Raw genomic sequence first — 10,936 nt, 5'->3', positions numbered from 1 at the left:
AACGATTCCAATTTGAACGTTCTGAAATTCGGAACACCAGACATTACAGTAAGTAATGAGTAAGTTTAATAGAAGTCATTATAAATGGGAGCGACGCCAAACATCACTGGAGTCAGTCTTGTGAAAAATAACTCAGTTATTGACTTACCAGATGTTTCTCTTCACTTATTCGATTCTTTAAGGGGGCTGTCATAGTATTTTAAGTCATTTTTCTGGTTACTCTCAAATTGAAGAAAACCTCAAAGTAATCAGTTTTCTTACGAGAAAAACACTAATGGAGAAATAAGAACCCGAAAATAAACAATGATGGTTTCAAAGAATAAGACGGATTACGAATGACAAACTTCAAAAAAAATTGCCAATTTTTTCAAGATGCATTGTCCGTGACGTAGTTCCTTTAATCGCGCAAATCAGTTTTTTATAAAAAAAAAAGAAAAAAAAAAAAAAAAAAAAAAAAAAAAAAAAAAAAAAAAGAAAAAACACAAAACAAAAAAAAAAAAAGACCATCGACCTCCTCGGACACCCTCATTCCATAGTGATGACGTAGTTGTACAGAGATTCGTGTAGTGTCTCTGATTGGTTTGAACACTTTTAATTTATGCATAGGCCAACGGACAATACCAAGGTACCGGATGGATCTAGCCAGCAAATTGAAGTGAATTCAATCAATTAATAAAGTGAGGCTGACCGTACGGTTGGGGTGATAGACTATAATTTTCAACATTTCGGCAGGCCCGGTCAGCCAAACCGTAAGTCAGCCTTACTTATTAATTCAGTTCTTTGATTGGTTGTTTCTTGTTCGCGAAAATTCAAAACCAAGTAATAACTAATCAGAAACAATATACGAAATTCTGAATATCTACGTCATCAGTAAGAATTTCTTTGGATTGAACCACGTACCCCTCGAGAGAAGGCGTAGAAAAGTTGTCAATGAAACGGAACTGAATTGAATATAGCTTTGAGAAAAGTAATTGCCCTAATTTGTCAAATGGCATTAGAAATTAAAGGCTCGGGTATCAGGGCTTTTTCTAAAAATTTACATGGGAAAGGCCCCTGGGAACGGGGTTGTTGTTCTATCGAGCGAAGACGTTCAGAGGAACTTTTTTTTTTTAAAAAAAAAGTAACGTTATTTTTCTTTAAAATTGTCCCGTGAATCTTTGACATACTTCCAAGTGTTCAAGTTAATATTTTACTTTGAAACATCACTAGCTCATGTACTTGAAGCTGATTCGATGTCCGGTGAAAAAACCCACTTGTTTGGCATTTTCTTTTTCACTTTCTACCAAAAATGATATTTTTATCGTCTGAAGATAAAGACAAGAGGCACGCCCATGCGTATAACAGAAGACTCACGAGTAATCCCACAATAGGTGTAAACCAACCTGACGAGAAGAAAAGAAAGTGAGCTGGTTAATAACTGATCTTTATTCTGGTCAAGTGATCAACATAGATCAAGCAATCAGTCAATAAGCTTAAACACTCAGTCTTTGCAGTTAACACTGCCGTGCTAACTAATTCAAGACAGAGTAGACTGAACAAGAACTTCAAGCAGTTTATAACCGGGCGGTTAATGTTGGGCCACTTCTTTCAGCTCTTTGGCTAGAAAGGCACGGCGCCGCTTTGTAAAAAAAAAACTTAAGAAAAGCAGTCACTTGAGAAACACACAAGCCGTGTTTGCGTCAGTCACGGAGTGTGCGTGACATGAATTTTCTTTATCACGTCATCTCTTGCTTTAAACCACATGCCTGGCAGGATAAATTTCTGCTTACGCATGCATTATTTATTTTGTTCCGAATGTCGAATAAAATAAACCCAAACCAGTTGAATGGCATTAAAAAGAAGTCCATTTCACGCCAAAATAAAGACTAGACTAAGGCCATCCCGTTGTATTTCTTCGTTAAGCGACGTCTGCCGACTTAAGTCCGCGGTTTGCAAGAGTCACGGGGTTTGCGTGAACTGTAGCAGTGAGCGAAAATTCCCTTACTCACGTCATCCCTTTCTTTAATAAACTTGCATCAACAAATTCCTGCCTGGGCTTGCAAATTTTTATATTGTTCCGAATCTCAAACAAACTACACTCAAACCACTTGAATGGAATAAATTGATTTCGGTTAAAATTAAAGAAGCTTTAAAATCAAGATCTTGAAGTTTAACTGCTATTTCCCCCAAAAACACATCTTTCAGAAGCATTTGGGAAGTCGCGTGATTCGAAGCACGTAAAATCGAGCATATCTAACTGCGAGATTCGCTAGGTAATTCCCCTTTTCGTGATGACGTGTGTCCTGTGCCTTGACAAATTTTTGCTGGGTTTGCAATTTTCGTTTCGATTCCAAAAATAAACTCAAAACACTTGCAAAACACACGAAAAATAATTCATTTTTTCATTTAAAAATCGTTTGGACATGTCAAATCGCAACGTGAATGTTCAAGCCCTGAGCCAAACGCTTGAATAACAATTAAACGAGCGATCGCCAGAAACATCAAAATTTGTGTGACCGTGACCTCCTTCTGGAACGATTTACGGACAAAATCAAAGTCTCTTCGAGATACCGACTTTTTTGCATGAAGTATGAGTCGAAGGTTTATCCTGTGCATTGTTCTTCGAACTTATCATTACAGTTGCTTCGTAGTTTAGTTTAACAATTTCCTATCTTCGCGGAGGAAATGCAGCCATATAATTTTGTCAAAAATGGCTCGTCCGCGCCGGGTATTTATACACATATTCCTCAACATTATACAAATAAACAGTGCAAATTTCACCGAGATCTGACAATTCTATACTTTAAAATTGCAAGGAGCTTTCGAGACAGTCGATTACGGCAGCGAAATTAGCAAATGAAACAGCACAATATGCGTTCGACGCTTTGTTTTTGCGACGCCATATTTGATTGTTATAGGTAGACCGCTGTTCAATGTGTTCAAGGCCGTATCGTTACGATTGCTCCACGAAAAAGCACGAAAAAATACGGATATTTCCGACTACTGTCGGAGAAAACATTGCGCATATAATTGCCGCGTAAACAAATCGATACACTCAAGCTGAGTTTTGTCTGGGCTCTGCGAGGGTCGGATATCAAGACAGCTTCTTCGTGGGCTTAAGAAGGATTAAACAAAAGCCATATATACAGTGAATGCTTTCGAATTATATTTGAAGATGAAATACGAAAGAATTTTGCTGTCTTTGACTGAAATTCCACTCGAACTGCGTAGATACGATCGCATGTTGTAAAGCCGATTCATGCAACATTGCTGTCAACGCGAGGTCACGTCCCTAACGACCTAGGCTGATGACGAAATAGAATGGCGCTTGTAGCAACCAAATTTGGCCTAATTTTTAACCGCTCCTAAGCTTAAAGAAGCCCCCATCTCTTGCATTTGTTTTAACTTCAATAATATCTTTGAAAAGAGCGAGTTTTTTTGGTATGGTTTATGTTTGATGTTTGTAATTTTTAAACGATGTAAGTGCTAGCGATTATTTATTCGTGTTTTAGCGTTAGTTACGCAATCCATTGTTTGTGCGACGCTTTTTATAGATCGCCTTTCAGACACACGTGCGTTGAGATAAAAAAGCTGACATGTCACTTTTAAAATTGTTATATAACATTTGTAAATGTGACAAGTCACGTTTTTTCCACGAGATCGCAAGTGTTCACCCACAGCGGAAAGTAATCCCTTGAGAAATTAAAACAGTCCCTTGAGAAATTAAAAAAGTCCCTTGAGAGTTATCAAGAATGTGGTTCCAAATTTTGCCCAACATAACTGCTAGTCTCCTACTTTCGCTTGTAAACAAGCAAAAAAGTCGAAAAAATGAAACCCCGGGCAGATTATGAACCGGGCCCAGGCCCCACCCGGTTAATAACCCTGTACACAGTGTAAACAATCTCAACTGGAGATGTGCTGACTTTAGTATGGCCGAGGAGTTGAGCTCCGGCCAAGCGTGTTGAATAAAATTAGTGGTCATCCGTGGAAAGCTTGAATCCGCAGGTCGAGAATATCGGTCTATCCATCCTTACAAATAGATGAACATTTGCATTTAAATACTGACTGTAGTGTGAAAAGGTGGCACATGCTGACACTGATTAAAAAAAAGTCACTACGCACAGTATTGGTCAAGATATTTCGAATGGCCCCGGGCCCGTTCAAGGTTCGGCAACGTGCTTCATGTTTAACATTGCTCCCCAGCTTACACTCCTTGATGAGCACGTGTTCTCGTCCGTATACTCATTACACAACACTAGTAGTACATGACACAAAAAACAACAGATGTCTGTCCTAGCCTCACACGATCACAGAAATCCGCGCCCGTAGTTCTCCTGATTGGTTGATTTCTTTTTCGAGCGGGAAATCATTAGATGGTCTTAGATTATAACCGACGAACAACCCGATCAGGGATACTTTACGGATCTCTGTACTGTCACGCTATCAGATTGGACTTTACTTTATCTCATTCAACATAATGAAAAGAAACAGCTTCGAGTCAGTATTTACTTACGAATGTCGTCATTGTAGTTTGCTTCCAAGCATAATTGTTGCTGTTCCTCTGATTGTCGTTCACCATCCCCTTGGGAGCACTCGGGAGTTTCCGAAATTGCTGGTGGAATGATCGGTTTCTCACGTGCAGGAAGACTGAGGGTTCGTCTGGAGCGATGCGACGCTAGAGTTGGAGGAGGGTTGAAGGAATTGCTTCGGAAAGCGCGGGTTTGTACATTGCTTGTGGGTAGAGAGAGCGTGACACGGTCAGACATTGCGTTACTTCGAATCAATGAGCGAGTATTGACCACTGTAAAGAAGATTGATTGAGAGTAAACTGTTGTTGGGTAAACAGTGAAAAGAAAACTGGCAACACTAACAAGTAATCAAGGTGGCTATAGAGCGGTTTTCAAATTAATGTTGTAAAACCTAAACCAAAGTTGTCACTCTGGTCAAAAACCACAGAAAATCCAGCTGTGAGCCAATCAAAACTCCAAGCAAATGCAAGTAGCCGCCATGAAGCGCGAAAAATCGTGTGTATTTGTGTGTCATGATTGATTTTTGTTTTGTTTCTGATTGTTTGACAAAGTGGCGCAAGACTTTTTAAACCAATCACTAAGCGTAGTAATGCAAAACCAATGAAAACACGAATTACTTTCGTCACTCAAGTGAAAACCGCTCTATTTACCTACTAGAAGATGGTTTTCCATGTTCTATAAGAATAATAATAAAACATTTTTATAGCGCCTATCCAGGTCTGCTCTAGGCGCTTTTCAGCTATGTTCTATAAAAAAATAATGCCCGCTAGAATTCCATCGCGCGTATACAGCGGCTATATTCTAAATAGCTTTAGAATATAGCCGCTGTATACGCGCGATGGAATTCTAGCGGGCATTATTTTTTTATAGAACATAGCTGAAAACTATAGAAGCCCGGTACCCCGGATGTGCGAATTGTTTGTCGAATTTCGCTGAACAACTTCGCCTCTATTCTCTTGTTTTATTGTTTAAATGATGCTTTAAAGCAGAAAGTTTTTATCAGAAACGTTTTACTTGCTTAAATGGAAGTAAGGCAGTGCCAAAGGAAGCGACAGATGAAGAAAGAATCGTTGAAATTGTTGTTTTTCTTTGGAGTTGTGTACGCCACTATTTTGCCGAGAACTGCCCGAAATTGATTGGAAATTATTTAGCAAAACAAGCCGGACTCTAGAAACGCTTTGAGGTAAGAAACCTTTTTTTAGCCACAATCTAAAGACAGAGCACTCAACTTTTGTTCTTTTTAATTCGAAATTAGAGGCGAATTTGAAAAACGTGCTGCGAAACGAACGCATGAAAATTTTTCATTTGAATGAAATTGACCAACATGACCTGAATGCGTAAATATTTCAACTAGATTTGTCGGCTTTGTGAGAATCTTTTGGTAGTCGGAGAAAGGACTATAAATAGGAAATATGAATGAAATGGTATCTCGGTTTATTTATAAAGAGGTCGCCAAAGAAAAGAATAAACTAAACTTTTACTTTACCGATGTTGCGGGCGTTTGTAAATGCCGTAAGCGGCCGCGAGTCTTGTACGTTCTGTGCTCTTTTTAATGCTATATTCTAAACCCACTAGAAGATGGTTTTCCTATGTCCTATAAGAAAATAATGCACTTTTGAGGTCTAGAAAAGCAGCTGAATGCCCTCGCCTACGGCTCGGGCATCCACTAGCAGCTTTTCTAGACCTCAAGCGTGCATTATTTTCTTATAGAACATGGAAAACCATCTTCTAGTAGGTAAATGAAACGTTCACACATTCTGGACAGGTGCACTTTAAAAGAACTTATAAACCACTGGGGCAGATACTAATATTACTTTTGAAATAATACACGTTTTTTTCCGTTTAGTCACTAAACAACCATTTTCCATGCAATCTGCCGTGTCGCTAGCGGTTAACATAACTAATTAGAAATTTTACAAAGGTAGCAAATTAGGCGACGGTTCGGCGTCATCGAAGACAATCGATCCGAAATGAAAACATTATAATCTATGGGTAAAAGTTGTGTTTTTCCCAATGCCGTATCGTTGTATTGTTATATTCAAGAAAGATGTTCCCGAACACGTCTTGTCGTGGATTAAGAAACGTTGTGAAATATTATTTTTTGTTTATCATTTAATTTGTGCCAAGAAAAAATAATAAAGAAGATAATGAATCTGAGTTTCGACGATAAAATAAAAACAAAAATACACTTGGAAATGCATTTCCCTTCAAGATGCCATTTTCTTCAAAGAATACGATAAAATATGACGTCAACAGGTGATAAGATCAGTATTTATTGCTAATTCGTCATTGAGGGCGATACCATAGAGTATTTGAGGTATAAATATAAAAGACGAGAATCAAACCAAATAATGGATAAAAACGCAAATATTTAACATATTACGAAAATACAGAGTGAAATTAAAAAACTACGCTAGTAGGCTGGTTATTTTAGTACTATTTCCATGTTAAGGGCGAATGTATTGGAGCTCTGTCTTGTTGATATCCGGCGCCCGCTCGCCCGTGGTTATTTCATGGAAAGATATTGTCGCTGGTCAGCAGGATAAACTGTCAAATATCAGGTCAAATGGCACAAACTGTGTAAAGCACTTAGGCTTTGAAACCCTTTCAATTTGCTAAACAAAAGTGGACACATTTTAATAATTAGTTTTCGGGTATGTGATGGTTTAGGTGATAACATCCTTATTTACTGCTAACATGACGTCATAGAGTGCGATACCACAGTCCTTACATAAGGTTAAAATTCAAACGAGAGCAAATCATCCGGAGAACAACACTAAATATAAACCAAACGAAAAAATACAGAATGCTTAGACTGAAAAGGCGTGCTACGCCAATGTGAGATTAAAAAATTATGTTAATCTAGTGTGGCAATATATAGATCTGATGTCTTGCTCATATCCGGCAATACTGGCGAATTTTTTACCCGACTAACAGAATTGGATTCGTAGTCATTGATTTAAGCAGTAAATAAATAAAATGGTTTAGAGAAAGTAGCCTGGTTCAACTTTGAAGAGTTTCCCCGGTGGATAAATATGCAGACTTTGCAAGTTTGTTTTTTATTATTTTTCGGTATGGCTTGAGCTATCTATTGTTTTGTATTCCGGCCATTGTAAAACAAGCAATGTTGAAAACAGCGCCGGCAATGAATAAAATGTTTACCAAGCTGGAGTCCTCTTTTTGAAAAATAAAACATATTTTGTACAGATTTACTCACCTTACAAAGCGCATTAAATCCAAATGCGTTCAGCTCGAAGATAAACTGGACTTTAAATTCCAGTCTCCAGCCTAAAATAACAACCTCTTGACTCAGTCACTGTGAAACATATGTTTGTTGAAAAATATTCACGCAAAATGTGACATCACAAGTGAATCCCACGCAAATAAATCACGATATCCATCAAACATCGGCTGATAATTAATAGCATTACAGGATCCCGCCAAGGAAACATCCGACTTTTATTGAAGAACGACTCTTTTTAATCGGAAACATATCTACAAGTTTGCTATTATGAAACTAATGGCATCCCTGCGCGTTAATTTTCACGGTTTGAACGTGGCATAATTAACTTGACGAAGATTTGAATTTGTCATACATCTGTGCTTTCTATACACTCAGCAGGAAACATTGTATTAATAAGCTCAATATAAATATTGATTCACGAGCTGAATCGCATGCAGATTAGCAAGAAGTGAGGTTTGCTGTTAGGATTTTACTTAAACCACTAACTGGTGAAAATATCATGAGGTAGACTCGCATTGTCTCCAGTCATAAATTTAATTTCTACACAGGCGCCTCTAGCGATCGATAGTACTGAAGCCCTGGGACTAAGTTCAGTTTCCGCTCTATTATTCCCGGAAAGTATCAAACGAAACTCACAATAAATCATTTTTGTTATTTATGTCACAGCTGATGTCGGTGTTTTTCGGTAACAAATCACCAAAATGAACTGATTGTACGAACAATTCATCAAAACAAGCGTTAAAGAAATATCTGGTGATCAGTATTAGGAATTCATGGCCGTGTTTTCACGAGCGATTTTTCAGGTCGCTTAGCGAGTGATAACCGGAAATCTCGTGAAAACAGTTGCTTTTCCGACTCGCTTAAAGTTAAGCGAGTCGGCAAACTTCACTGCAATTCTCATTAAATTTAAGCCACCAAACCAGGTAGCTTAAGGTCGCGCAGGACCCTTGAGATCATTATGTATGAATTTATTTAAAGAGTAGGCACGAACTGCGACGACTGAAGCCGAAAACAAACGAAATATTCATGACATGTTTTTTTTAAAGTTCTTTGTACAAGTAATTACACGGTATTGTTCTCAGCTTTGCGTACCGTGCGCTGAAACAAAGCGAATTATCATAATTAGATTCACTGCTGCGAATATAGCACACGTCGGTTGTAAACATTGACTCGGAAGGTCTTCGGAAGCGGAAAATCCTGCAATTTTGTGTCCAAGTTTTCTTCGCCGATATAGAATTTCAGGAGTTGATTCGCGAGGAACATGAACTTGGCGCACCCTATTGTGTTATGACAAGAGCGAATTTTGAAATTTCGTTCTCAAAACGAAGATAGCACGTTTCAAAGTTTAGATTTCACATTTTTACTCTCTTAGAAGCAGATAACTTCTAGCAGTTTTTGAAATCGAAATTTCATTCTTGTCATAACACAAAAGAGGTTATGATTCATCACTAGGTTATATAATCATTTAATTCGGTGCGCTGTAGTAGCCGAAAACTTGGACACAAAATCGCATTATCTGCAGTTAAACTTTTAAGAGCCTGTAAAATTACAGTAAACGGTCATCTCTCAGTAAAAGGACAATCATGATGTAATTCCATCATCCCTTAATATCCTTGATAAATTTTAGAGAAATCGATGTTCAAAATGTAGCGAATTAAAGCTTTACAAGATAGCACTCCGTCAAGAAATTTGGCTAATGAATTTATTAATGAGCAAGGGTCCTGCGCGACCTTAAGCGAGTCGGTAAGGCCATCCCAATAAAATGTTTCGTTTCCCATCGCCCGACCGACCCATTTTTTTCGAAAAGTAAAAAAAAAAAAAGTCCCAGATTCACTAGTCAAAGAAGCAAGTACTTCAATTTACAAGCACACGATCTTGTTTTATTAACAACAATTGGTATGATGTGATGACTTTGTCTTTAATAAACATCGATACTACGTTATTTAAGGACTGTTAAAGAATAACGAACGAAAAGACCACGTCTTCGAGTTGACTTTGTAATCAGGCTTTCTTACTTAGCAGCCCGGCCTTTTCTGGAACCCAGAACCCTTCAAGTGTTCATTCTTTTTTTTTTTTTGCCCGACCGACCGACCCACCATCACAAGAGACGGGGCGATGGGAAACGAAACATTTTATTGGGATGGCCTAATTAATTCCCGCCAATGAGAAGCAACTTGCGGTCATTCATCTGACAAGGCTGTCAAATCGGAAATAGAACACGCGTGATTTTTATGCCTCCTGCGAAACTTCTTTTGCCACGGCAAAAGCGAAGATGGATAAATTTCCGTTCCATAACTCTTTTGCAAATGACGAAAGCTAGAGCAGGGCATGGAAAGTAATTTTCCTTTCTTTCAACATTGAAATACAAGTTTCAAGTTTCCAATCGATATTCCTTCAGTGACGAATGATCATTTTGCCGAGACCTGCCGATGCCGTACGCGCGAGGAGACTGTATATTTCTCCTGCAGAATCAACTGTTGCTTCCACAACCAGCACAACCAGGACTAAACGCATAACGGAGCTCGCATGTGTGTCCTTCTTCTTTTCATTACTGATGATCAGTAATGAAAAGAAGAATGACACACATGCGAGCTCCGTCTGCATCTCCCGCCATTATTCAAAAAGCGTCATTCGAGCGTGTGTGTCAAATTATTTTAAAAGTGAAATATAATCTTACTCGTGAAAACACCAATAATTTTAAAAGTCGCTTAACGAAGTCTGTAAACAAAACACCTTCAGGAATGTTAAGCGAGACAACCGTGCTCGTGAAAACACAGCCCATGGCTTGATCGTATGACAGCAAGCGTTAATGAAGTATCACGGTCCAAACGAAAATGCACTTGTAGAACGTCTTCGAATGTTTTAAATAGGCAAATTGGTCCAACTCGAAAAAAATTGTTCCAAGATTATTTACATTTTTCTTGTTAGTTTTAACTCTCAATTGTTTGAATATGATAAACTTTGAATTCTATGATATAAAAATTGAAGAATATTCCAACATAAGGAGCTCCAAGTTAACGACATGTTCTTACGCATTAGTTTACCACACTCACTCTCTTCTACCACCCTTACCAGGCCTAGTCTATTGCACGCTAGTCTAATGATCTACCCTTGTTCACGCTAGAAACTCTCGTCTTGCCTACTCTAATCTATCCTTCTTAAGTAGAAACTCAGCCGTGTTCTA

General features: G+C 38.3%; 1 protein-coding gene across 2 annotated transcripts; it reads right to left on the bottom strand.

Annotated features, from left to right (window-relative positions):
- Positions 1–530: 530 nt before the first annotated feature.
- Positions 531–7,845, bottom strand: LOC144630134 (uncharacterized). 2 transcript variants are annotated; one of them, XM_078488426.1, is made up of 3 exons: positions 7,726–7,845; positions 4,493–4,780; positions 531–1,382 (listed from the first exon to the last, which is right to left on the bottom strand). In XM_078488426.1, the coding sequence occupies exons 2-3, from the start codon at positions 4,743–4,745 to the stop codon at positions 1,273–1,275; spliced, it is 363 nt and encodes a 120-aa protein (XP_078344552.1). In that variant the 5' UTR covers positions 4,746–4,780; positions 7,726–7,845; the 3' UTR covers positions 531–1,272. The 2 variants fall into 2 exon arrangements, with proteins under 2 accessions (XP_078344552.1, XP_078344553.1); XM_078488427.1 differs by having other exon boundaries at positions 4,493–4,710; positions 7,726–7,821.
- Between the last annotated feature and the right edge of the window lie 3,091 nt (positions 7,846–10,936).

The sequence above is a fragment of the Oculina patagonica genome, chromosome 11 (assembly GCF_052425735.1).
Source record: "Oculina patagonica isolate OP01 chromosome 11, crgOcupat, whole genome shotgun sequence".
Lineage (NCBI taxonomy): Eukaryota > Metazoa > Cnidaria > Anthozoa > Scleractinia > Oculinidae > Oculina > Oculina patagonica.
Note: the sequence above shows the minus strand (reverse complement) of the source record. Positions and strands in the feature narration are given on the sequence as shown.